Source organism: Eumetopias jubatus, unplaced genomic scaffold (assembly GCF_037043125.1).
Source record: "Eumetopias jubatus isolate StellerSeaLion01/CBP00866 unplaced genomic scaffold, mEumJub1_p1.0 scaffold_9, whole genome shotgun sequence".
Classification (NCBI taxonomy): domain Eukaryota; kingdom Metazoa; phylum Chordata; class Mammalia; order Carnivora; family Otariidae; genus Eumetopias; species Eumetopias jubatus.
The window spans coordinates 101,440,464-101,468,091 of NW_028274815.1; the positions used below are offsets into that span (position 1 = coordinate 101,440,464).

The 27,628-nt window shown below is 35.9% G+C and overlaps 2 protein-coding genes across 5 annotated transcripts in view; one reads left to right on the forward strand and one right to left on the reverse strand.

Moving 5' to 3' along the window:
• Window positions 1–7,650, reverse strand: part of NDUFAF5 (NADH:ubiquinone oxidoreductase complex assembly factor 5) — a 28,032-nt gene extending 20,382 nt beyond the window's left edge. For 2 of the 3 annotated variants that reach the window (XM_028113016.2, XM_028113017.2), the window contains exons 1-4: window positions 7,405–7,650; window positions 4,906–4,946; window positions 1,814–1,877; window positions 534–581 (exon numbers count right to left, since the gene is read on the reverse strand). In XM_028113016.2, the coding sequence (XP_027968817.1) occupies window positions 534–581; window positions 1,814–1,877; window positions 4,906–4,946; window positions 7,405–7,623 (372 nt within the window). In that variant the 5' untranslated portion in view covers window positions 7,624–7,650. The remainder of the gene's footprint in view (window positions 1–533; window positions 582–1,813; window positions 1,878–4,905; window positions 4,947–7,404) is intronic. The other variant, XM_028113018.2, reaches the window with a different exon arrangement.
• Window positions 7,651–7,779: 129 nt separating this feature from the next.
• Window positions 7,780–27,628, forward strand: part of ESF1 (ESF1 nucleolar pre-rRNA processing protein) — a 62,463-nt gene continuing 42,614 nt past the window's right edge. The window contains exons 1-9 of one of the 2 annotated variants that reach the window (XM_028112926.1): window positions 7,798–7,818; window positions 7,967–8,103; window positions 9,585–10,269; window positions 15,761–16,158; window positions 16,959–17,072; window positions 19,023–19,123; window positions 20,109–20,261; window positions 22,372–22,486; window positions 24,099–24,246. In XM_028112926.1, the coding sequence (XP_027968727.1) occupies window positions 9,627–10,269; window positions 15,761–16,158; window positions 16,959–17,072; window positions 19,023–19,123; window positions 20,109–20,261; window positions 22,372–22,486; window positions 24,099–24,246 (1,672 nt within the window). In that variant the 5' untranslated portion in view covers window positions 7,798–7,818; window positions 7,967–8,103; window positions 9,585–9,626. Of the gene's footprint in view, window positions 7,819–7,966; window positions 8,104–9,584; window positions 10,270–15,760; window positions 16,159–16,958; window positions 17,073–19,022; window positions 19,124–20,108; window positions 20,262–22,371; window positions 22,487–24,098; window positions 24,247–27,628 lie in introns of both variants that reach the window. The other variant, XM_028112925.2, reaches the window with a different exon arrangement.

A 27,628-nucleotide genomic window follows, 5' to 3' on the forward strand; every position in this document is an offset into this window, starting at 1 on the left:
ACAGCAGTCTGATGTATAGGAATTTATTTCCAGGGAGAAAAATAAATCAAATGTACCAAGTTGCTTTATATAAGGATGTTCTTCACAGTGCTGGTTATTAAGAAACTAGAAATATAACTGTTCTTCAGTAGAAATTTAGCCAAATACACCATGGAATATTCTTATATTGGAATACAATATAGCCATTTAAAAAGGTGGAATTTGTGTGTACGTGTATCATTCATTGATATAAAAGAATGCTACCCTGTGAAAAACATAGCATGTTACCATTATACCATTTGTATAAAATTATATGTTGGGAGACAGTTCTACATCTGCAAAGGTGGAGATCAAAATGTCACCCGTGGTTGCCCCCGAATGGTGGAACCAGGGATATTTTCTTTCCCCTTTACATTTCCTGTACTGTTTAATTCTTTATATGTGTTATATATAATCAGAAAAAAAAAGCTATTTTCATTTTGAAGGAAATAAAAATAAAAAACTAAAAATAAAACCAAGAGATCAGAATTCAATAGTGTTACAGAGCTACCTACCAAAGCATTTTCTGCAATGTCTACTTGGAAAAACTTTCCAACAGTCTCCTGCAATGGAATAAAGTTAATCAGATAATACAAAAACAAAAACCCACTCACAAAACAAAATAACTGTTGAAACTGCTAAAGGACAAAGTGGCAATCATAGAGTCATTTTCAGCTTTGTAAGGGTATTTTTCTGCATTAAAACCAGTATGGTAAACAATTAGCTTTAATAACATATAGTAAGTTACACAGACTTAAATATATGCAACCACACCTATATTTAACACATTTAACTATATTTAATAAAATACACAACATGGGTGTGAGTAATCAACCTCTTTAGTTCACTCCACTGAATTAAGGCTTATGTGTTAACTTTTCCATAGCACAACATGCTGAGAGCTAGTCCCCACTCCTGGGCCACAAAACACCTGGATGGTTTTCCTGCCTTTCAGTTGTTCCTTCAAAGAGTTTACAAAGAGTAAAGACTTAATAAACACAGACACTTGGGGAGAAGGGGAGCTCACTGGTTTCATTTTCCCTGTTTCATCTCTTCTTTCTTCCTTCCAAGAGCACCGCACCATTTCTTTCTCAGATTAACACCTTCCACTATGCTCTTTTCTCCAGGATTCTGCTCCGCCCATCACCATCCTTATTAATCTTCCATCTCTGTCTTCTGTGTCTCTTTCCCTTACCTTGAAACAGGCATAAGCCTCCGAATCTCTCTTCACCTCTAACTACCTTCTAGTTGTTCTGTTTGCAATCTACAACTCCAATTCTCATTAATGTCTTTCTCCTCGATTCTTGGTAACCTATTCCCACTTTCACTGCTCTAACAATACTATTTATAAAGATTATTAATGATCTAATCAACTACAACAGCATGTCTGCTTTCAGTCCTACCTTACTTGACCTCTTTGAAGTCCAGCACTGTTGGTGGTCTCCTAGAAACTTCTTCAGTACTTTCTATTCTGCTTCCCCTCCTGATCCTTTCTACTTTGTGCATACTCCCTTCTTAAAGACCTTTCCTGTCCACAACTTGGAAAGGGTACCCTATTATTGCTTGGTCGCTGCTAACTAGTCAAGTGCAACTGGTATGCAGGTGAATGTTTTACTACAGGCTTCAGAAAAAAAAAAGGTGCCCTGAGTTGTAGTGTTTGCCAATTTAAAAAAAAAATTTAGTAAGTTTGATATAATCAAAATCTAAATATGATACAAACTGAATTAAGGAAGACTTTCTTTAAAAATAGTCAAGTTTATTTCTTAAAGTAAATTAAGTCAAAGAATATATATACCTTATTCAAATGTTGTGCTATGTAACCTCTTCCACAACCAACATCCAAAGCAAGGGAAAAATTTCTAAAAAATAGACACAGAAGTTATGTTTTGTCTGTAATAACACAGTCCACAAGACAATTACTAAAAACTAATTTTTCTTAAGTAAAAACATTTTAATGAACACAAGTTTCAAAAAGTTACATCATCTGCCTTTTCTGCCTCACCTTATAAGCTGTTTCTACCAGAGAACATATTGAAGGAGCAAGTCTATCTAGTCCAGACATTCACAGGACCTCACAGTCAACTGGCTTTCCATGAGGTTGCTCCATGATGTGGATTCAAAGAACAAATTTAGTGGGGATATTTTAATTTAATAATATATACAAATAAAGAATGAAAAGAAGCTAACCTAAATTAACATGAAAATACCGGCATACTTGTCAGGAATTTAATTATCCCTTTTTCTCAAATTTGTTGAGGCAGCAAATAATTTAAAAATCATCATGTAAAATACCATGAAATACTAACATGTTAAACTAAAAACAAAACAAAACACCAACTAAACAGTAGCTAACTTTTACTGAAATCTTAGCAGGTTTGGGGTGCCTGGGTGGCTCAGTCGTTGGGCGTCTGCCTTCGGCTTGGGTCGTGATCCTGGAGTCCTGGGATCAAGCCCCGGATCAGGCTCCCTGCTCGGCGGGAAGCCTGCTTCTCCCTCTCCCACTCCCCCTGCTTGTGTACCCTCTCTCACTGTCTCTCTTCTGTCAAATAAATAAATAAAATCTTAAAAACAAAAAAGAAATCTTAGCAGGTTCAAAGCAATAAGTGTTCAAAGTAAGTCGACCCAAGGTCACTCAACTGATAAGCAGTAGTCAGAACTTGAATTGTTAGTCAGAATTTTGACCCAGAATTATTATCCCCCATACTACATTGCCTCCTCTAAATATATGTCATACAAAGCCAGTTCACACATCTAATTGTAAGCCAATTTCATATGACAAGAAAACTTAAAATTTTATCCACTAGTAACATTTTTTATATTGGAACCAAAATTGGCAGTCCTTTTTCAATTTCTGTTAAAAACTTATGTCAAAAATATAGACCACCAGTACACAGCTGGAGAACTGGTGGTAAGACAGAACCATTTATTTACACAATGCCTTCTATCTTGATTGTGAACACAGGCAGTATGACATGGTAAAGTACACAAGCTTTGGGATCAGAAAGACATGATTTAGAATTCTGGGCCTGTAATTTATTGGCTCTGTGACCATGGACAAGTGATTTAATCTTACTGAATCTGTTTCCCCATCTATAAAATGGAAAAGTTACTACCTCCCTCAAGAGAATTTTATGAAATGGTGCATTTAAAGTATCTAGCACAGTACAAATGCTCAACAGAAGTTGGTTATGAGTTGTTATTACCACAGATTATAAGTTTTTTTAAAAGATTTATTTATTCATGAGCGAGAGAGTGTGTGGGCGAGTGCACGAGTGGGGGGAGGGACAAAAGGAGAGGGGGAAGCAGACTCCCCACTAAGCAGGGACCCCAATCCCAGGACCCTGGGATCATGACCTGAGCCAAAGGCAGACGCTTAACCAACTGAGTCACCCAGGAGTCCCCAGATTATAACACTATTAAATGGACTTCAGATACCACAAATAAGACATTTAATAATCTGCGGGGTTAGTTTTTTAAGAATCAACAAAACATCAGTGTGGACAATATAAACTATACTTTGTAAAAATAGAACATTAGTGCAAGGGCATTTACACTGGTATTTTTTTAGACTGGTATTTTTAATAATTTAGTTCCAAAGAGTTAATGTTAGTTTAAGACGTGTTTTTAGCCATAATCACAGGTCTCTCTGTAGATCTATGTTTTGCTCAGTACTATGACATAAAAGATTATAAAATCCATACTGATTTGGAAAATTTAATGTTTCATTTTTAATAAATGGCCTAAAATACAGGCAAATGAATGACTGCAGTACAGAGAACTAGCTATTTGTTTCAGAGCCTTAAAATAATGGAAGTAAACAGATGAAATGGGGGTGATTATTTGTAACAATGAGACATTTTTTGCCATATGAAATCAATTCATCCCAAGATTCTTTTAAGTAGCAAGAATATCTCTAAAAAATGACTTGAATTTTTGATTTTAAAAAAATTCCCCTTTTATAAACAAATGTAATAAATTCATCCCATGTTGGTCCAATTTAATGGATGTCTTTTAAACAAAAGAGCACACAAAAGTGATTTGCTAACATCACAGAAAAATTCTACAGTAAAGACATTATTTAACCATTATTTATGTGGTTCCTGCCACACAGCTGTAAACCTGAATTTGTAAAATTGTTATGCCTAATACAGAGCAATGAATTCATCAAGGTTTTAATACTTCATTAAAGTGTTCTCTTCTCAAATGTGCCTCTATATAATTGTCATAGAACCCTACTGCCATTAACAATACTTAAGATAAAATGGCCAGTCTCATATAACCTGAGTGGGGAACAAATCTAGGTAGATTTCCTTCACTGAGATAGTAAAGATTCTGTTGTTAATTATAGTTAAACTTTTAAAGCTAGGTTTATTAAATCTTAAAAATTCACAGGTGGTCAATTTTTACCTCCATTTTTGGAGCAATGTTTTCATTATTGGCTTTTAGCCAAATGAAATTGGATCAGTCATTCAGGCTCATAGAGAAGCTATGAGTTGTACTTCTATTCATTCTTTTTTTTTTTTTTGGCAAAAAGGAAAAAAAAAGAACACTTGTTCTCCAGACATAAAAAAGGAGAGACTTGGGGTGCCTGGATGGCTCAGTCAGTTAAGCATCTGTGTTTGGCTCAGGTCATGATCCCAGGGTCCTGGGATGAAGCACCACATCGGGCTCCCTGCTCAGTGGGGAGTTTGCTTCTCCCTCTCCCTGTGCCCCTGCTCTCTCTCTCAAAAAAAAAAAAAAAAAGAACTTAAGAGTATGATTAAAATCACTAATCCTGGTAATAAATTCCTCCAGATTCTGCCATTCAAGACATTAAGCTCTCAGCATTCAATCTCTTGAATCTTCAGTCAAAGTTAATTGTATTTTATTATGATAATCATCACTTACCTGGCTATGTCGTACACACGGTCTGCAATCTGACTTCCAACCTGAAGGATTACAAGCAGCAATGATGTATATAAGTTGAGTAGGCTTAAAAGAGAAGCAACACTTTTTCTAGTATTCAATAATCCACAATTCAATAAACCTGTGGATTATTACTTATGTTTCAACATGTTGATAAGTACTTCTCTCTATCCCATTTTCAATTTGACCACAAATTATATAAATTTGACCATAAGTTATAAACACCATAAATTAAACTATCCCAGGAAACAAATTCAGGCAAATTACTTCAGAAGTCCATTTAATGAATCCAAGACTAAATATTCATGAATATGTATATATCTGGCTTTTACACTGTATGTTCTATATAAGATTACAAGGATAAGAAGCAACAGGAGCATAACAGATACATTATTGTCCACAGATATTAGCATGAGGTATATGAAAGTGAAAAAATATTGTTAGCTATGGTTTATTACAGATCAATGTATAAATGATCACTTAAAAACTCTATTATTTAGGGGCGCCTGGGTGGCTCAGTTGTTGGGCATCTGCCTTCAGCTCAGGTCATGATCCCAGGGTCCTGGATCAAGCCCTGTGTCGGGCTCCCTTCTCAGTGGGAAGACTGCTTCTCCCTCTCCCATTCCCCCCTGCTTGTGTTCCCTTTCTCGGTGTCTCTGTCAAATAAATAAATAAAATCTTTAAAACAAAACAAAACAAACAAAAAAAACTCTGTTATCTGAAGACACCTAAGAAATTCTGTGGAACTACTAAACAAGTAAACAACTTTTCCAAGGAACATGTGCAAATTAGAAAGTCAGCCAAATCTGAAGAAATTGCACTTTATGTTATTCTCCCCAATCCCATCCCAATCTAAGAGAGGCCATAAAGTAGGTGCTTCCTCTTTGCTAGGCTAGCTTCATCTGTCAAGAATAAAGATGTGAGAAATATTCCTCACATTCTACTATTCCTTCATAAACATCCCAGAGTTTCTATTAGGACTTGGAAGTTCAGAACATATGTGTATTTGCTTTGGGGGTAGTAGGGGAAGGGCAAGAGGTATACCAGATCTATACGCTTTGCTTGGAGAAGAGTGGTTAGAAACATACATCTTCTCAGTACAGGTCATTATGAACCCTAAGAACGAACACAGTCATCATCTGGTCAGAGCAAGCTTGCACAGAGCTCAAAAACTGTTTCTTGCTTCGGCTTTAAAGAGTTCACTACACTTAACTTCAATTTTGCTTCATCCTCAAAGAAATATTTACTTAGGCCTGAACTTGGTGCTGTGTGTCCAGAGAGTAGAAACCCTCAGTTTCTAGTCCACCTGGACAGAGGAAGAGGTCTTTCAAACAAGCACAAATCTGAGATCTTAACTTATCTTAATTACTTTTCCTAAAACATAAATCAGATCCTATCACTCCACTGCTTAATTCAACAGGCTAGGGGCGCCTGGATGGCTCAGTTGGTTAAGTGACCAACTCTTTATTTTGGCTCAGGTCATGATCTCAGGGTTGTGAGATCTAGCCCCAGGGTTGACTCTTCCCAACCCCCCCCCAAAAAAAACAAACAAAACCCATTCAACTGGCTCACATTCCTCTAGAACAGTACTGACCAAGAGAAAAACAATGAGAGCCATATGTGTCATTTTAATTTTCTAATAGCCACTTTTAAAAAGTAGAAAGGAACAGGAGAAATTATTTTTCACATATTTTACTTAGCCCAATATATCAAAACTACAATTTCAACACGTAATCAAGATTAAAAAAACTGTTAATGATATATTTTGCATCCTTTTTTCACACTAAGTCACTGAAATCAAGTGTATTTTACAGATACAGCACAGCTCAACTGGACTAGCTACATTTCAGGCGCTCAATAGCCACATGTGGCCAGAGATTACCACACTGAATGGGCAGTTCAGTTAGACGAGAAAATCCAAAGTTCTTATCTGCAGCCCTAATAACCTGCGCCTTCCCTGATCTCCTCTCCCACTCTCTCCTTCACGGAAGCTTCACTGGAGGTCTCAACAAGGTTCTTTCCGTCTCAGAAACTCTTCACTTGTCCTTCCCTTTGCTTATAAGGCTATTCCCTCCAGATCTTAGCTTGCCTAATTCCTCATCATGTCGTCTGCCTGAGCGGCCTTCTCTGACCATCGCAGTCATTATACCACTTCACTTTAGTACCTCACCTTACTTCTTTGGCTGAAATTACATTTCTTGTTCACCGACGCCCCCAAGAATGAAACCTCCTGAGGGCAGCGGTCTTACTCTGCCCAGGACAGAGCTGTAACTCAAGCGGTATTTGCTGAATGAATGAATAGCACCTTACAAATAACCTCACCCACCCCTTCAGTGATTACAGTAGACGCTGAGACGGGCAGGGCAGCTGCTCAAGGTCACCGGCGGGTGGGGTCAGCTGGGGTCGGTTGGGACCTGGCCGGAGCCCCCGAACCGGCGCCAGAGCTCGGCGCCGCCCTCCCCCACTGCCCCGCGGGCTCACCTCCTCCTTCAGGTAGTCAAACTTCATCGGCTCAGGCTGCCGGGCCGCCCAGTTTTTCTGTTTCCTCTTCAAATCCCGGTCGAAGATATTTAAGGCTCTGGGCGAGGTGCTGCCCGGAGAGACGCCGGAGGCGACCTTCCTGAGGCGGAGGCTCTTTGCTGGGACCCCCGCGGCAGGAGGTCGTCGCCACAAGAGCCAAAGACCGCCCAGCCCCAGCATGTCCAACGGTGACGCCACTTGCAGGTGCACTTATCTTGCGCATGCACCACCGCGGCTCCGGCGCCTGCGCCGGAGATCGCCGCGGAGGGGAAAGGGGAAGTAGTTTGGCCCAGTTCTCTTGCCATCACGGCGGAGCGTCACGCGGAGGATTGTGGGTGTGTGTCGCACGTGAGACTCGGCGAAAGCTCAGAGGAGGTTAGTGGATTTGGGTTTCCAAGAAGGGCTGTGGAGGGTGCCGAACCAGTCTTTGACAGGGTCTTCTTTGGATTCATAAGGGGTTGCGCCCTTTTTTTTTTTTTTGCCATTCCAGTCTCATATTTCAGACTTCCTTTGTCCTCTCCAGGGTCCTGTCGAGGGACCTCAGCCCAGTAGCCGTACCCTGAGGTTTGGGGTTAGGAAGGAGATCGCCGTTCTAGGACCACCCTGGTGTTCTCCGCTTTAGAGGGTCGGTAGACGGGAGGGTGGGCTGTGGAGTTGAAGGTGGGTATCGGAAGGTGAGGTCAGGTCACCCATCTCTGTCTGAATATCTGACGTTTATTGAATGCTTTCGTTGTAAACCTATATATGCATTGTCACTAATAGTTGGATGAGATGGTACCTACCTTGTTCCCTACTTGTTCAGAGGGGTAAATGCTTACGTGTATAAGTGCATCCTTGAAACCTATGTGCCTTTTTTTAACGTATAAAAAAATTGTTTTCAAATTTAAGGAAAAAATACAAGGCTGCTTTCAAAACAAAGCACTGCTACCCTGTTTGATCAGTTCCTTTTTGTTCTTAATAATCAATGACTCGTGGGACGCCTGGGTGGCTCATCGGTTAAGCGTCTGCCTTCGGCTCCAGTCATGATCCCAGGGTCCTGGGATCCAGTGCCCCATGGCCTCCTTGCTCAGCAGGGGAGCCTGCTTCTCCCTCTGCCTGCCGCTCCCCCTGCTTGTGCGCTGTCTCTCTTTCTCTCTCTCTCTCTGACAAATGTTTAGATAAAATCTTAAAAAAAAAAGTCAATGACTCTTAGCTGTGCAAAAATCAAATCGAGATGCTAAACCCTTACTGTTTTCAAGGGAACAGTACTAATCTCTCTCTCTCTCTCTCTCTCTCTCTCTCTCTCTCTCTCTCTCTCACACACACACACACACACACACACACACACACACACACAGTCTAATTATGTTTTGGGGAGAACCAGCCCACTTGGGCCTTACTTATAGAATAAGAAATTATACAGAGAAGAGATGTTTATTAATAGCTGAGATGAAAATTTATATGGTTTTTGAAGGATGATCGGATTTAAAGAGGGAATTTTGTGAGCTGAATCTGAATTGATTTGAGTCTATTTAGTTAGGAGACTAGGCTTGTAGAATAGTAGCATGAAGTAAGGACTAACAGAAAGAATGGGACCAGAATGTGAAGAGACAAATAGGACCAACTGAGGCTTGGGAAGCTTTTTGAAAGATGATCGGATTTAAAGAGGGAATTTTGTGAGCTGAATCTGAATTGATTTGAGTCTGTTTAGTTAGGAGACTAGGCTTGTAGAATAGTAGCATGAAGTAAGGACTAACAGAAAGAATGGGACCAGAATGTGAAGAGACAAATAGGACCAACTGAGGCTTGGGAAGCTTTTGATTACATTAGCTTTTAACTTGTAACAGGTACACAGGTATACAAAAAGAAATGTAGAAATTCTAAGTGAGTGCAATTGGCTAGTAAGCGTTTGTCTCCCTCTGTAAAGCCCTGGAATTCTGCTTGGTTTTGTCTTAAATTTATTCCTCCAAATGCTCTGTAATCAAAAGAGGATAGTCTGATAGTTTTTGTTTTTCTGAATGTGACTCAGAATAAGTTGGGAAATGAAATTGGATGTGTTACCTTTATTTATATTTAACTTAGAATATATTGTGAATTAGCATTTTTTCCTGAAGCATCTTTTTTAACTAATCCATTATTGTAATATTTGTTTTACTTTTTAGGATTTTATTTCTTCAAGCATTTGTCCAGTCAGGCATTTAAAAATGGCATCCAAACATGAAATAATGAGTGACCAGCGGTTTAGGAGGGTTACAAAAGACCCAAGATTTTGGGAAATGCCAGAAAAGGATCGAAAAGTCAAAATTGACAAGAGATTTCGAGCAATGTTTCATGACAAAAGGTTCAAGTTGAATTATGCTGTAGATAAAAGAGGACGCCCCATCAACCACAGCACTACAGAGGACTTGAAACGTTTTTATGACCTTTCAGATTCTGATTCAGATCTATCTGATGAAGATGATAAAGCACTGAACCAAAAGAAAATGAAGAAGAAAAAACCCCAGACTAACAACAAAATAGAATCAAAAAATCTAGTTGAGGAGAAAAAGAAAGAAACCAAGAAAATTAATCTAAAGGATTCTGGAGATAAAAGTGATTCAGATAACTCTGACAGAATCCAGAAAGTGAAAAAGTCATGCAAATCTAAGAAGGTAGATTCAAAAATAAGTCCCAAGAAAGACAGAGAAAAATTTACACAAAAAAGTGCAACAGAGAAGAAAAGCATTGTTCAGCACTGTACAGACTCATGTCCCAAAGGAAAACTAAGCACAGGAGACTTGGGCCCCTCTGAAACTGTGAAATCTCCCCAGGTCAAGTACTCTGAGACAAGAAGAGAAATGCAATCAGGTTGGTTGGAAAGAATTATAGGTTCTTTGATATTATATTATTTATTTTTATACTGATTTTTTTTTTTAAGAAAGCATATATAGTATTTTCATAATATAATGGGAATGATCAAATGCTTATTTGGGAGTATAAAGCTGTGAAAGAAAAAAATGCCATAAAATGATTATTAATTTTTTATTTGGTGCTATAATGGCTAAGAGAGGAAAACTTAAGGCTAATGAATGATTCTGATTTGTGGTAGGCACTAGTGAGAGCTATATTCTTTAGCCAGATAAAGTGTTATATGTTGTCATCACATAGTAAGAAGAGGTGTGTCTGAAAAGGGCTAGTAGAGTTGTGTGTTCATCCATCCTTCATTCAACTACTTTTAGTAACTAGTATGTGGCAGGTAGAAAATGAGTAAGACATGGTCCCCCATCTTGGGGCTACTGCTAGCTTATATGATGCCTGTGCAAATTAGAAAAAGTTATGCCCTGGGGCGCCTGGGTGGCTCAGTCATTAAGCGTCTGCCTTCAGCTCAGGTCATGATCCCAGGGTCCTGGGTTCGAGCCCCGCATCGGGGTCCCTGCTCCGCCGGAGGCCTGTTTCTCCCTCTCTCACTCCCCCTGCTTGTGTTCCCTCTCTCGCTGTGTCTCTCTCTGTCAAATAAATAAATAAAATCTTTTTTTTTTTTTTAAAGAAAAAGTTATGCCCTTTTGGATACATAGAGCTCTTAGAGTTCGCAGTTTGGTAAGGGACAGCATCTTTGAGTGAAGCAGTGGGTTTATTCCCCCTGAGCAGACACAGCACCTCTGCAAGGTGCATAGCTTGTTGAGTGGATTTGATCTTGATTTCAGCCCTTCCCAAGATCCAAGATCCTGTATTGCAAATAAAAGCCTGCTAAACTCTACAGTGGCACCAGCCAAAAGCAGCACTGTCCAGTAAAAAATGTGTAATTTTGAATTTTCTAGTTGACACATTAAGAAGTGAAAAAAGGTGAAATTAATTTTAGTAACATACTCTATTTAATACACCAAAAATTTGTTTTAATGTGTAATCAACTTAAATTTTAATGGCATAGTTTGCATTCTATTTTCATAGTAATCTCAAGTATAAAATTTGGACGAGCCACATTACAAGTGCTCAGTTGCCACATGTGGCTGCAGGTTACATACTGGACACCACATATCTAAAGTGGAAGAAATTAGATCTGTAACATAATAAAATAATAGTGTCATAAAAGATGTTTAGCAGAGGGCTATGGGAATTCAGAGGAAGAGGTCACTCAAGATATGGTAACCAGAGAAAAACTTAGGGGAAGTACCATAGGGTTTGGAAAAAGTAAATTGAGAGACCAGAGCACTCTGTATAGAATGGACTTTTTGAGCAAAGATATGGTTGGATATGTTCAGAAGAAATCAGTATCCCCATTTGATTAGATAATAAGATCTCTGAAGGGGTAAGCGAGTAATACATCTAGAAAAGATTGTTTGGAACTAAGAAACATCTGATTCTGGTTCATACTTACTTGTTTACTGAGCTTATTAAAATTTGGTGTCCCCTCCAGTAGCAAGAAATTTTGAGTGTTGGTGTTGCCTGTTGTTTATGTTGTTAACTGAAAAAATTGGTATTCAGATGAGCCAAAGGCTGGCCATGATTACAAGAGGATAGGCATTGGGAAAAAGTCAGAGAGGACTTGACAGGCTGAGATCACATTTGAAAGGTAGGAGGTATCAGGCAGTGGATAGAATTCTAGATAGCAGGAACTAGGAGGTAAGAGTGGGATCTCTTTCCATTTGTAGTGAACCAGGCAGCAAACTGAGGTATAGGGAGAGGGATAGGAGTTTGGTTACTGAAATTGGAAAATAAGAATAGGAACAGCAGCAAGGTTTGTTTGATGATAAGTTTGTGAGGCAAGTCAGTCTAGCATCTTAAATTTCACTTGATTTAGGGCACTGGATTAATAAAACGTATCCATATAATCCTTTGGATTGATTTTATAGAATCTTTTTGCCTATCCTTTTTTTATTAAAATTTCTCAATAAGCTTGAGAAATTAGGATAGATTAATCAGGAAACAAGGCTAAAGTGATTTATGTGAGGATACACAGAGCTGGGCCTGCAACTCAAGTCTTTGTAAAATCTTTCTACCGCCTCATATTGCTTCCAGTAATTTACATTGGTTCCACAGTCTAGAAAGGCAGTGTGTGTAAGTAGGGATTAGTGACTTCATATGTAAACATCTTTTGTTCATTATTCATCAGCTACCAGCAACTACTGTGTGCAGAGAGGTTTTTTTTTTTTTTTAAGATTTTATTTATTTGAGAGAGAGATCACAAGCAGGGGGGAAGGGGTAGAGGGAGAAGCAGACTCCCCACTGAGCAGGGAGCCCAGTGCAGGACTCCATCCTAGGACCCTGGGATCATGACCTGAGCCAAAGTAGATGCCTAACCAACTGAGCCACGCAGGCGCTCCTGCAGAGAGCTTTTTAAGTGCTACAACGTAAAGGTGATGTGAAGAGTGCAGTTTGGTATTATGGGTCATAAAATGTTGATTCCCAGCATTGCACCCCTAAGAACTTATTTTAAGTAAATAATTGGGCTTTTGTGCAAAGAATGTGCATCTTAGCATTGTTTTTAAAATTTTGAAAGTAACATAAATCATTAGGGAATTGATTAAATAAATTGTAATATATCCAAACATGTTTATGATATATGAAGTTTTAAAAATAAGTTACAAAATAGTATAAACTGTATGATTAGCTACTTAAAAAAATTAGTGGATACATCATAGAAAACAAATTTAGGGAATTATGTACCAAAATAACCATCCAGTTATCTTTGAAAAATTACCAGTCATTTTTATTTTCTTAATTAAACCATAATTAAACCATATTTTCTTAAGTTTTTTGCAATGAGCACTCATTACATTTATAAAGCATTTTTTTTTAGGTAGCTAGGTAAGTACTGTTTACAGTTACTATTGGAGCAGTACCATCCAGGAATAGAGATAATCCCACATTATCTAGCCAGTACATTGTGGACTCTGAGCGAATATTTACTGAATGAATCAATACTCTGAATGTACTTGATGTTGTCAAAAATATTAAAATACTAGATCTTTTTTAAGTCTTGCGTGTATCATTTTATTATACAACCCAGAGTGTGGTATGTGTACCATTGTCATATGTGAAAACAGGGCATATGTGAGATGATACTCAAACTTTTTTATGTTACTAGGTATGTATTTGTTTCAACATCTTAGGAAAAAATGTAATCACTATATTACATCTGTTAGAACAAATCTAATTTTTTTAACTTAAAAAAATTCAGTTTAATGAAAAACAGTGAAATGCAAAAATCGTTTAATGGTATAATAATGACTGATGCTTGAGAAATATTGCAATATTAGATAAAGCTAAGCCCCCAAGGTGTTATTTCTGAGCATATTGCTAAAGGTGAATTCTGATGCTTGTCTCGTAGTAACTTTCTTTCACTATTGTGGTGGCGTTTTCCTAATCCCATATGCAGAACTTAACAATCGTGCATTTTTTTTTTTTTTGCTTTTTCACACCTACTGGCTATTTTTTATGTTCCCCCACTCTCTTACATGGGTACATCATAGAAAACAAACTTAGGGAATTATGTACCAAAATAACCATCCAGTTATCTTTGAATGAAAAATTCAAAGATAAAATAAAAACCCATTTCTTTTCCTCCTAGCAGAACTCTTTTTCATTTAGCCTCAGGTCAAGTGGTTACTTCGTGAAGCCTTTCTTATTATAAATATCTCTCTACAGGGAAATTTAGATGTCTCTTCTGTGTTACTTTAGAACATAGCTCCATAAATCAGTAAACAATTTCTTTTTGTTTATGAACCTATCAAGAGCATTAGATCATGTTACAAGCCATCTCCCTTTTCCCTTTCCTGAGCTCAATGCATTTTACATAGTAGATAATAAATATTTGGTCAATGAATGACTATTATAAGATTATAGGACCAAGGGAAAAACTAAGTTCGAATTTCATTCCAAGTGTTAAGCTTTTAAATTTATTTTTTAATTCTACAAGCAGAGCCTGTAAGCAGAAACATAAGCTCCAACTTAAAGGTGAATAAAATGTGTAAGATACTGTATATCAACATACACATATACCCACAATAGAATCATACGATTGCTTTAGAAATAGAAAATGAGTTTTTTCAAAGTTATGTGGGCTAAAAAATCCAACTTAAGTAAAAACAGTCTTACTTTTCGTATATCGCTAGCCATAGTTAGTTACAAAGTTCAAGATTTAGCAGAAAACTTACTATTTTGCTCTGCATAGGTGATCTCATCCACATCACAACTTCTGTTATTACTACACATGAATGAAAAATTTTATCTCCAGCGTGCAACTTTTCAGAGCTGTAGACTCAGACGGCCAGCAGCCTTCTTGATATCTCCTCTTATGCGATTCAAAGGCACTTCAAATTCAGCATATTGAAAACTGAACTCATGATCTACCTCTACCAAACAGCAAACTGGTTCTTTTCCAACATCACATGTTTATCCAGTTAGCTAGCTAGCTCTGCACGCCAGGAAGCTAGAACTCATCTTTGACATTTCTAAAACTTCTCTGTCCCATACTGCAAGCCCCTGTCACTAATTACTGTTGATTTTACCTCCTGACTCTGCAACTCTGAAGTGAATCCATTCACGTCTTTTTGTCTCTTTCTAACAGTTTAGTGCTACCTTCATCTCTTGCTAGGAGTATAGTACTATACTTCTAATTCTGTAGTCACATCTGCTTTTGACTCCCTCCAGTTTTCTATAGCTAGTCAAGGTGATCTCGCTGTGCAAATCTGATGATGTTCCTCTTTCTGAAAATATTAACAGTGGCTTCTCACTGCTTTTATGACAAAGTCTAAACCTTCTCCATGGTTTTTGGGAAGCATGGCCCCTACCTCACTTTCAGTTTAATTTCTTACTTGACTCCTGGCCATCTGCAATCGAGACATTCTTGCCAATTTTTTCCTATTCGTGGATCTTTGCGTTTGGGTTTTTTTTTTGGTGTTTGGAACATTTCCCTCATCTATTAGTCTAATCTTGAATACCTCCTCTTCATCCTTCAAGTAGCAACTCAGTTATACTTATTTAGAGACTCTTATTGTATGCTTTTTATGTGTATTGATTTGATTGGTTTTATTTGGTTGATATCTGTCCATCTGTCCTCTCGACTATTAAGTTCATTGAGGGCACTGATAGCTTCTCTTGCCAATAATTTTTATTGAGCACCTAGCACACAGCAGGCACTCCATAATTACTGAATGAATATGTGAATCTACTTGTATGATCTGGGTATATGTCAAAATTTCTGTTAAGTAACTTCAGCATCAACTTTGCTGAATTTATGTTTTTTTAGTCTGTTTCATAGAAATTATATTTTTAATGCATTTGAGGTCAAAATAAGTTGGATTCCATTTAATTGTGTTTGCATTTTTTAAATTTCTCCCTCCTTTAATCTTTTTTGCAGTGATTCCACTAATAATGGCAAAAGACAGTGATGGTTATGGAAACTCTACAGGTGGTAAGATGTTTGACAAAGATGCTCTGGAGGAAGATTCAGAAAGTGCTAGTGAAATAGGTGATGAAGAATCTGAAGATGGAATTACAGGCACTGGTAGAACTTCAGCTGATAATGATGATGTTGATGATGATGTTGATGGAAGTGAAAGTGCTGAGGAGGAGGATGAAGATGAGGATAGTGACAATGATGATGAAAGTGACAGTGGCCCTGATCTTGCAAGGGGTAAAGGAAATATAGAAACTAGTTCTGAAGATGAAGAAGATATGGCAGATTTACTGCCAGAGGACTCTGGTTTTGAGCATGCTTGGAGAGAATTAGATAAAGATGCTCCTCGGGCTGATGAGGTGAACTTTTGAATAAATTATTTGTGAAAAACACAGTAAAAGTAGCTTTTATGGATGGTAGAATTGATGTCATTAAATTGAGTGGGAAAACCTTTATTGGTAAATAATATTCTTAATGATCATTCTGATTAAAACTTTTTGATATAAAATAACTTCTTGATATGGAAAGTAGCTATATAAATTAGATGTCTGTCCAAGCAAATAGAGATCAAAGAAAAGTCACATGAAATTTTTTTTTTTTAAGATTTTATTTATTTATTTGACAGAGAGGGAGACAGCGAGAGAGGGAATACAAGCAGGGGGAGTGGGAGAGGGGGAAGAAGGCTTCCTGCTGAGCAGGGAGCCAGATGCTGGGCTCCAGACCTGAGCCAAAGGCAGACGCTTAACGACTGAGCCACCTAGGCGCCCCAGGTCACATGAAAGTTTTAGAAGATAACTTATTGTAGCTGGTAGTTTATATTTCAGTTCCTAGTGCACTATTGGAAATACTGTAGGGTAACATACTCAACCTCCATACGCATTCATGGGTAGCACAATAAACTTGGTTGTTAAAAAGTCAGCTGATTATCAAGTTCTGATTCAAGAACTAAGAACCTAGTAAGAGAAAGTGCTTATCTGCTGACGGTTTTACCACTGTGACTCAACCAAAGTTTTCTTTTACATGTTGAAACTACTTAGATAAATACTGTATTGGTGATTTCAGAATCTGAGGAGGAAAGAAGACACATACTTTTTTGTATATTTTGCAAGTGATGGGAATGATAGAGATTATGTAATATTTAATTTTTCTCATTTCTTAGGTTACATGTCGATTAGCAGTTTGCAACATGGACTGGGACAGATTAAAGGCAAAAGATTTGCTAGCTCTGTTCAATTCATTTAAACCTAAAGGGGGTGTTATATTTTCCGTAAAGGTGAGAATTGATTTCATTTTGAAATATTTCTAAACATTTAAGCTTAATCTTCTTTTTAAGTCATAGTTTTAAGGAAAATAATCTGGCAGTTGTCTGGTACAGTTAGGTACAAAACTGGTAGAATAAATATAAAAGAAAGGAAGAGGTAAAATTATTGCTATTGATGGGTTATGTGATTGTATGTATTTTAAAAACCTAAAGAAATCAATTGAAAAGCTATTATAAAGCTCAGTAAAGGGACAGAATAAAATATTTTTAATTGCATTCTTCAATTCTTAACCAGTTAGGAAAAAAATCTATTTTTACTAGCAGTAGAAATGTAAAATCCTTGGGAATTACCTTAAACATATATGATATATATGAAGTAAACTATAACACTGGATAAATTTGAAAAACTTAAATGTTGAGATACCATATTTTTGGAGAGCAAGCATAGTGATTTAAGAATTTAGGCTTTGCAGTATGACAGACCTGTATTCAAATCTTGATTCTGATGCATGCCATGTGATCTTGGGCATTTTATTAATTTCTCAGATGTGTTCTCTCACCTGACAAGTGGATATAACTAGCATTTCCTAGGGTAGTTGTAAGGATAAAATAAGAAGAAGCTTACACTAAGTATTTAGTACAGTGCCTGAAACAACTCTAAATTACTGTTCTGTTTAAGTATTTAAAGATGTCAACTCTATAGTTTTAGTGTAGTTTCAAGCATAATCTCAGTTCCTATCAAAGAAAAAGGCTACCAGTAATCATCTAAAAGAATAAATAAGTCAAAATGACTAATAAATTTTTAGGAAAACATATCAGTATAAAAGGATTTGCCCTGTCAGATACAACATGTGAACATTTTATATTGCTACAAGAGTTAACAAGTTCAGGTGAAAATGGAAAGACGAATTGATGGAATGAAATAGATAAATAGAAGAGTTTATATTATAATATAGACCAAAGTAAGCTTGAATACCTGGCATTGGGACAAATGAGTGAGTCTTTGTGTAAAGAGCTTAGTTCAGATCTTCACCTCATCATAGTCCAAAATAAACTCCAGATAAAATAAGGGAAAAAAATTAAAACTCAAACCACAGAAACAGAATAAAATGGTATTGTGTTTTTGTTAAATCTTGTGTTTCAGGAAATGGATAGTAGGAATATCTAGACTTAGAAAAGAGAAAAACAGAATCAACAGATGTGACTACATATGTATTTAAAGCTTTTACATCAAAACCTATTCCACTCAAATTAGTAAGAAAAACTCGAATCCCTATTTGATAGATTGCATATTGCAGAGAACTCAGAAAAGCATGTATTAGTTAGCAAAAATATGTTAAGGCCAGTAGCATCAGAACAATACAAATTAATATAGTTATATTTTTTCTCAAAGTAGCCAACATACAAAACTACCAAATCCCAATGAGGGAATCCTTTCTCTTTTACCAAGACCATCTAAACAGTGTGATAAGATTATCATCAGTTCTTTTCTATTTAAAGTATTTCTTAAAGCATTGGATAAATGATATGACTTAAGAGATAAAATAAAATTGTTTTTATGTTTTATATACTTCTTTCATCATTTTTGTATATTTTGTGTCAACTAATTAGTCATTTTGTGTGTGTGTTTACTTTTAAGTTCCTTGAGCACTTAGACTCTTGTTTTGCTTTTCTTAATTTTTTCCCTTGGATCCCAGGACCATCTTGTCCCAGTTGATGTATGCAGGAGATAATTCTATTTTTGTTCTTAAGCTGCACATCTGTTACTCTCCAGCCAAAATGACTATTTTTAAGGAGACTCCTCAGGATGTTTTAGCTTCCTGTAGTAGGTTTGGAAGTGAGTCATCCTTCCTGTTTTCATCGAGTTCAGTTGTAACTCTTAGAGTTCCTGACCTTGACAGGTCTGGATGTTCTAAGAAAAGTAAAGTATAAATTACATTGATCTTATTTTTTTGTGTTTAGATATATCCTTCCGAGTTTGGAAAGGAGAGGATGAAGGAAGAGCAAGTTCAAGGACCAGTAGAGTTATTAAGTATTCCTGAAGATGCTCCTGAAAAGGACTGGTATTAATCTGTTACAGAAAATAAAACTAAATCTCATGAATTCATGTCACTAACTCAGAATTCTGGTCACTTTAATTGGTCTAAAGTTTATGTTGTGCCTGCCTTTTATGGTTAAAACAAGTTGCAGAGCAGATTAAAGCTTGTCAGAAGTGACAACCTTTTGTGTGTATATTCATATTTCTGTATTCACAAAAACAATTATTGCAGTTTTGAAAAATGTTCCATGATTAGACTGATTTAGGGTTCTCAGCCTCCTTGCTCTTAATTAGTAAGTTTTGGTTTTTTCCTGAGATATTGCTTTCCATATATGTGTCACTGAAATTCTGTTTGCCTTTGAAATATATGTATTTTTTAATTTGAGGATTAAATAAAATAATGATAACAGGTTTTATTTTCATAATGTGTAGAAAAATTTTAAGGTAGTTTTTAAACCACTAGGTGGAGCTATATGTGCACATAATAAAAATGGTGGTTAAACAGACTGGTGGCAGACAGCCAATAAGACCCTCAAAGAGTATGTTGTAGTTAAATGAAATTAAACTTAAAACCATTTAGACTTGACAACACATAAATCTGGAATAAACATTTTACAAGATCAGGAATTTCTTTGTACTTAGAGCTAATGCTTTCCTAGCATATTTATTTTATAATACAGTGATCTTGTTCAGGAGTTTTACTTGAGGGACTATATGTAGTAGCAAAACAAAAAAATGACTATTCAAGAGTTAAAATTATGAGTAAGCATATGTAATTCTTACACTCTCCTTTTCTAGATACTAAATTTTAATTAAAATACCTAGTCTGTGCTTTGTCAAAATAATAAATTGAGCTTAAATATTTAATGCCCATAAATCACGAAGGAAAGATAGATTGGATGAAGTCTAGTTTGTAATATATTTTTCTTGAAATAATTAACATTTGTTTTTTAAAGGAAGATAGGTTGTGTTCCTGTATAGGTAAGCTTAATGAGTTTTCTACCTTTTAGGACTTCCAGAGAAAAATTGAGAGATTATCAATTCAAACGACTCAAGTACTATTATGCAGTAGTAGACTGTGATTCTCCTGAAACAGCTGGTAAAATTTATGAGGATTGTGATGGCCTGGAATTCGAAAGTAGTTGTTCATTCATAGATTTAAGGTAATCCAGTATGTGTCTTACCAATTTTATCTTGTAGCACAATATGATTTTAGGAAGTAAGATATTAGGCTGGTAGTATTTTCTGTTGTTTCATATTGTAAAAAAATGATTTTTTGCTTTAGGTGAACTCTGTCCTATGGAACGTCACTCTTAACAAAGAAAACTATAATGAGAAAATGCTAAAGTATCGTGTATGAGTCACCCAACATTTATATCCTGAATTTCAGATATATTGGCTACGTTTTTAGGATAATGGGTTATATGCAGTGATATTCCTTTGCAACTCTCTTTTAGAACTGGGAACCAGGTGAATTAATTGAAAAAAAAAAAGCATTGAGGTGGGGGCAAAGGAATTTGCTAATAAATTGGTACCTCTAGACCTGTGCTAATAACAGTAGCTACTAGTCATATCTGTTTAATTAAAATTTTTAAAAATTTTAAATTTATTCATTTGCTTCATCACTGGACACATTTCAAGTACTTACTGGCCATATGTTGGACATAGCAGATACAGAACATTGCTATCATCACAGAAAGTTCCACTGAATGGTGCTGCTCTAAATGCTCAGTGAATGGATGGTGTTGCTGGCATTGTCTTCAGACTTGGGCGTTATTTTCACCCCATGCACAGGCTTCACTGGCCCAAAGCTGAAAAACCTTAAATGGTGGTAAATGTCAGTTCTGAGGAAATGGGAAGCTGAACTACTATACCATTTTATCATTAACTTAATGCTTTTGAACCCAATAAACCATTCTTCTATGATACTTTGAATAGAAATCAGTTCTTTGTATCCAAGTTTGTGAGAGGCTTTGTTCTCAAAATGAAAATTTCCAAAAAAAATTTGCATCATTTCATAGTGCCTGGCTTTCATACTTCAAAGGCATTTGGACTGGTAGAAAAATACAAATAAAAATTTTGAATTGATAATTTGAGGTAAGATTTTAGTATGCTTGCCTTTATAACAAGAAGGGCTTATCTCATCAGACAAGTATTTTTTTTTTCTTTTCTCTCTTAACAGTTTCAATAGGAGGTACTTGTTTTGAATGTTTAAATAGTAGGTACCAAACATTTGTTAGAATGTCAAACTCTGGGTTTCATGAATTCATGTTAACATGTTCTTTTCAAGATCATTTTGTTCTCTCTGTTTCCTTTTTGGGACATTTCCATGCAATGTTAGAATAAGCTCTGGCAGGCCTAGAAAATAAGATCAATGACCATGGAAAAAATTTACATTCCCTGTTTTATTTTGTTAAACATAACATCAGAAAAGAAAATTGAGTTTTCTGCTGCCATCCAATTATCTAGAAACTTATTTTCATCTGCCCCAAAATATAAATGCATGCATATTAATAACATTTAAAAATATTGATTTCAGATATTTTTCTTCCAGTAAGTCTTTGCAAAAGTATAGCTGGAGAAGGATATTGTGTAAACCTAATAAGCCTTAATTATCATATGCTTTTTGTGTGTGTGGAACCAAAATCTCCTATATAAATTACAAAGCCTAAATATATTAACCATGGGTTATTTAATTCTGCTTTTTCCCCCTATTTTTTAGCCTAATGCCTAAGCATTGTCATAGAATTTACAGTGGCTAATTTATATCTAACAGCTAATTATTTGTGAAAAAATGTTGTAAGATAAGATTATGAAGATTTTCTTAGTCTTAAAGAATCAACCTTAAGCTTTTTCCTTATTTTCAGTGACACCTTATATGTCTGATACTTTACATTCAGAACACTTATCCACTACTAATTGTGTTTGATCTTCAGAATATCATATAGCAAGCCAGCACTGTGCTATCAGGAGTCTAGGTCTTTTTGAAACATGAGGGACCCATGTGCGTTTGCACTTGACTCATATTAACTGACTCCCAACACAGGGTTTCTACCTACAGAGTTCACTCAAATTTAGTGGAATTACAGATTTATAGTTTATTTGTGCCAAGGTTATTTCTAACATTGTTTGCCCCATCTACATGTGTGTTCTATAGAAACTTTTGTATGGTATGTATGTATAAACTGTAACTAATTAGAAGAGAACCTAAACTCTGGTTGTTTATCACTAAAGCATATGTTTAAATAAATTTATTTTTTCTTTGCTTCTTAGGTTTATACCAGATGATACTACTTTTGATGATGAGCCCAAGGACGTAGCCTCAGAAGTGGATTTAACAGCATATAAACCAAAATATTTCACATCTGCTGCAATGGGAACATCAACGGTATTTCTTAACTTTTAAAAATATATGGCTGGACTCTTGCTTTCAGAAAAGAACTTGTTTATTATTTATGTATAGCATCTTTAGAAATGGAAAGTATTCAAAATTTTAATGCACAAATACAAATAGAAGTGAGACATAAGTGTATTTGCATTTTTATCTACCACATCTGTTTGAACCTGTTTTCAGATTTTTGTTATGCCTTTAAGCTTGAGTCAATTACCTGCAAATGTTTCTTTTTTTCTCCTGTCTTTCCCATATATTCTTATTCAGTTAGATTCTTTAATAAGTAATATGTCAGTTATTAATATCCTAGGGAGTGGGGGAAGGAGGTAACAGATTACCTGAAATCATAGTTAAAACCAGTGGAAATTTTAAATAGGAACACATTTTTTTCTGCAGATATGATCCAAAATTGTAAAAATTGAAGTAGAATAATTCAGGACTATTAGATGTCACATTATTGCTTAGTAATGAACAGCCAAAAGATTTCTATTGAATTAATTTGTTATTTAGCTGCCTACCTTCTCTCTTCTTCTCCCCCGCTGCCCCCAAAAAACCTTCTGCCCACAGATAAGACTCTGCAGGAACCACACAAGTTTCCCGTTGCCTTTTCTGTGCTCTTCTGAGGATAGGCTGGTGGTAGAGAGAGCTACTGCATCTGTCGCATTCTGTATTGGGCACTGTGTGGCCTTGATTAGTTACTGAGTATGGTAAAACCCCACCATTATGCCATAAGTGAAGTTTAAAAGATTCAATAACATAAAATATAGGGTCAGGTTATTTTCAAGACTGAAAAATGACCAAGGCAAGTCTGTCCAGACAGCCATTCTGGAATTCCTAGGGTCTGGCCATACCATCCACATATGTACCAGTTCCAGCAGCAGTTTTATGGTTATCACTCGGGCAAATTATCAGAATAAGGATAATTCGTAATTAGAACTTGTAAGGTAGTGACAGCTATCTTAAAGATCCCTTGGTTAATTGGTGCCCATTTTGTTGCCCTGATCTGAGGAGATTAGCCTGAGGAAAAAAATAAAATAGGAGACCCACCCTGTAATGAAGCTAAAACTTCTGACAAGACCCTATCTGAGAATGGGGGCTTCATGGAGGACAGGAGCCAAACCAGTGATGTTACAGATTAATTTCTGTATCATGAGGGTTTACTGGACTTCCAACCCATAGATGCCTTTCTTATCAGTGGCTCTTAATCTTTTTTAAAAGGGACCCTACTGAAATTCTGTTGAAAGCTTTATTAATAGATTTCGTGTAGTTTGTAGACCTCCTGAAATACTTAGAACTCCGGGTGAAAAACATGTTTTTGTGGATTCGTAATGTTAACTTTTTCACTAGTGCGTTTTATTTCTTTTCCCTACAATTAATAGAAACACTGGTGAGTTTTTACTCCTAATATTAGAGTAGCTTGCATATAGCAGAGTTAGGAGGAAAAAGGTACAGGTTAATAGAAATGGTTCCTCTTTCATAAGTAAAATACTTTTTATTATGCATGTCATTTGTTATTTGTTTTAGCTTACGTCTTTTTTAGCTTAGTGATAAATATTCTGTGAGTGAGAGTTACTGACACTTCTATTTTTATTTGTTTTATTGGTGAAAGGTGGAGATCACTTGGGATGAGACTGATCATGAAAGAATTACAACACTCAACAAGAAGTTTAAAAAGGAAGAGCTTTTGGACATGGATTTTCAAGCCTACTTAGCTTCCTCTAGTGAGGATGAAGAAGAGATAGAAGAGGAGCTACAGGGTACTTGTTAATCTTTTGATGTTTTATATTTGTAAGCATTTAGATGCCTAATCTAGACTTGTTAATGGAAATATGTCTTTGGCGGTAGCTTAAAAGGGAGTGCCAAGCTAATTCTTAAGCTGTCTGCAAAACATATTCCCATGTATAGTGTTATATACATCTACAAACAGTATTTGAAATTTTTATTTAGAGGCTTTTTTTAGCCTAAATTTCTTTAACCACGAACACTTTGTTTAAAAACTGTTACCAGGGGCGCCTGGGTGGCTCAGTCATTAAGCATCTGCCTTCGGCTCAGGTCATGATCCCAGGGCCCTGGGATCGAGCCCCACATCAGGCTCCCTGCTCAGCGGGAAGCCTGCTTCTCCCTCTTCCACTCCTCCTGCTTGTGTTCCCTCTCTCGTTGTGTCTCTGTCAAGCAAATAAAAAAATAAAATCTTTATAAATAAATAGATAGATAGATAGATAGATAGATAAATAAAAACTTACCAAACAAAAAAGCCTGGCCTTTTAGATTTGTCCTGATTCATATAGTTTTGCAGTCTGTTAACAAACTAGTTAAATACTCTATTACCCCCCTAGTTTTTTTAAAAAAAACTAAGAGCTTCTTTTGGATTGACATTTTTTTTTTAAGATTTATTTATTTATTTAGATAGTGCAAGCCAGAGGGGCAGAGGGAGAGGGAGAGAGAATCCCAAGCAGACTCTATGTGGAGCCCAATGTGGGGCTTCATCTCAGGATCACAACCCTGAGAACATGACCTGAGCTGAAACCAAGAGCTGGATGCTTAACCAACTGTGCCACCCAGGGCATCCCAATTGATTGAATATTTTTTATATCCATTTTCTCTTCAAATAGTTTAGAAAATAGACTATTTCTGTTCATTTAGAAATTATCCTAGAAATTATGACTTGCATTCTTAATTTACTAAGGTCTAATGATAATTAATATTTTTACCCTCCTAGAAAATACAGGGAATCTTAAAACACCTCTCATGCTATCCTGTGTATTGTAATTCTATTTTTTTGTAAGTCCTATGGGCTATTAATATTTAAACTGCCCTTACTTCCATTTAGCCGCATTTTCTCCACTTTCTTTGCTCCTTATTCTTTCTTAAATATCATCCTTCTGTCTAGGATCATTTTCCTTCTACCTTATGTATATCCTTGATAAGTTCTGGTACTATTTGTTGGTGTCAAACTCTCTTGAGTTTTAGTATAAAAATGTCCTTATTTTGCTTTCATTTGTGAAAGATACTTTCACTGGCAAAAAAAAATTGTAGGTGGGAAGGTCTCTCCATCCCCACACTAATGATAATATTCTACAGACTTGTAGTTTCATTGTTGTTTTTGAGAAATCAGTTGTCTTTTTTTCATTCTTTTGAAGATTGTCTAGATTTCTTTTTTCTTTGATTGCTTTTAAAGTTCTTGTCTTTTTTTTTTTTTGGCCTTTCTGCAGTTTTACTGTGAACAGATTTCTTTTTATTTGTGTGCTTGGTCTTTGTTGGGTTTCTTATATTTGTATCATGGTAGCTTCCATCAGTTTTGGAATTTTCTCAGCCGTTATCTAAATCAGATATTTCTTCTAAACTATCCTTCTGGTATTCCAATTAAGTATATATATTGTTTCTTTCCACTATAACTTCCATCTTTCTACTCTCATATATTTCTTAATCTGTTGTCTCTCTCTGCTGTGTTCTGGATATTTTCTTCTGACCTATCTTCCAGTTCACTAATTTGCATTTCAGCATTGTTGAATCTGTTACTACATCTATCCACTGAGTTCCTAATTTTGGTTATTGTATTTTTCACTTCTAAAAGTCCTATTTGGCTATTTTTCAAATCAGCAATATCACTTTTTATAATTTTCTATTCATTGCAGATATTTTTAATGCTTATCTCTGTAAATGGTGTAAGCATGTTTTTATAGTCTATGTCTGATAATTTCAGTATTTTAAGTCTTCTTGGGTTCATTTTTGTTAATTTATAAGATATTTCTCCTTTATTTGTATACATGGTTAACTTTATGTGCTAATTTGATAGTTGAGATGAGTATCTAATCAGAGAACTTTCATTTACTATGGTCATTATAGGACTACATTAGTCCCAAGTTTTAAGGCTTCAGGTTCCTTGGACTTTGTGGGTGATACAAGTCTTCATGAGGGCTGGTTTACTTCTGGTTGGCTTCTATCCTAATTGTATATCCTTCTGGGCCCTGCTTAAAGTGGACATAGTAGTTGAAATCTCCTCTTCTCTGGTAACATTTGTCCTCTTGGCCCTGCCAGGCTGCCAAAACTAGTTTAGTTTCATAGCTGTGTTTCTTCTGTGGATCAGTAAATGTTCTCAGGGACAAATAATTCTTGAATACAGGATCAACTCCCTGGTGCTCCCTTCTTGATTTTGACTTGGTAATTTTTTACTAATTTGTCAGTTCTTTGAAGTTTTTTTTTTCTTTTTTTAAACCCATTGAAGATTTTAAAAATACTTCATCTAATTTTATATCCTTGGTGAAAAGGTTGGTTTGAAAAATCTAGCTTGCCATGAATGGAAACAGAAGTTTTCAAATTACCTGTGTTTTATTTAAAAATTTGTTTTGATGATTGAAATGATCAATGGTGTATTTTCTAGTTGGATATGCTGTTTGCCTAAAATAACTCATTTTTTTAAAATAGAACCAAAAAAACATCTTTTTCCCCTCTATGTAGTCTGGCTGTGTTTGGAAATGGTTGCTTGATTGTAATTTCTTATCAGTTTTTGTTTGATGCTATCTCCCTGATACATTCACATCTTCATCTGCCTTATCTAATAGAATTCCCAGTCACACAAAATTGTGTAAGAGGTTTAGTGCTGACAACAAATACCATAAATGTTAAGCATAGATATAAGTATTTTAAATTAGTAGTGGTGAATATTGTTTTATTTATAGCTTAATGTTTTCCATAGCTGTCTTTTGGTTTTCCTTTTGCATGTGTGTTATTTTTATGACCTGAACGTCAAATTAAATAAAATTCTTCTTTAGTATTAACATAGGACCATTAATTCTTAACTTTGTTAGGTCCTGTGATTGGCCTGTCATTGTTTCTTTAGAGTACTGAAGACACTGCATCGTTTTTCTGAGTTTTTCATAAAGTGCTACTCTTGAACTATGCTGTACACATGGAATGGAGAATCATGCTTCATCATTCTAGTTTCTTTGTTCAGACATCTCATATTAATAAAACCACATAATTTCTTAGGTATTTAATCGTCTTTGAAAAAGTATGACTTGCAAGGGTAGTTATGTTGGGCACAAAAGCCCTCTCATTCTTTTAAGGCCTCAGTGGTGGCTGTTGCTTGTTAACATTTTGGCTTTCCAAACAGTTCAGTGACCATTTTATTTCTAGTGT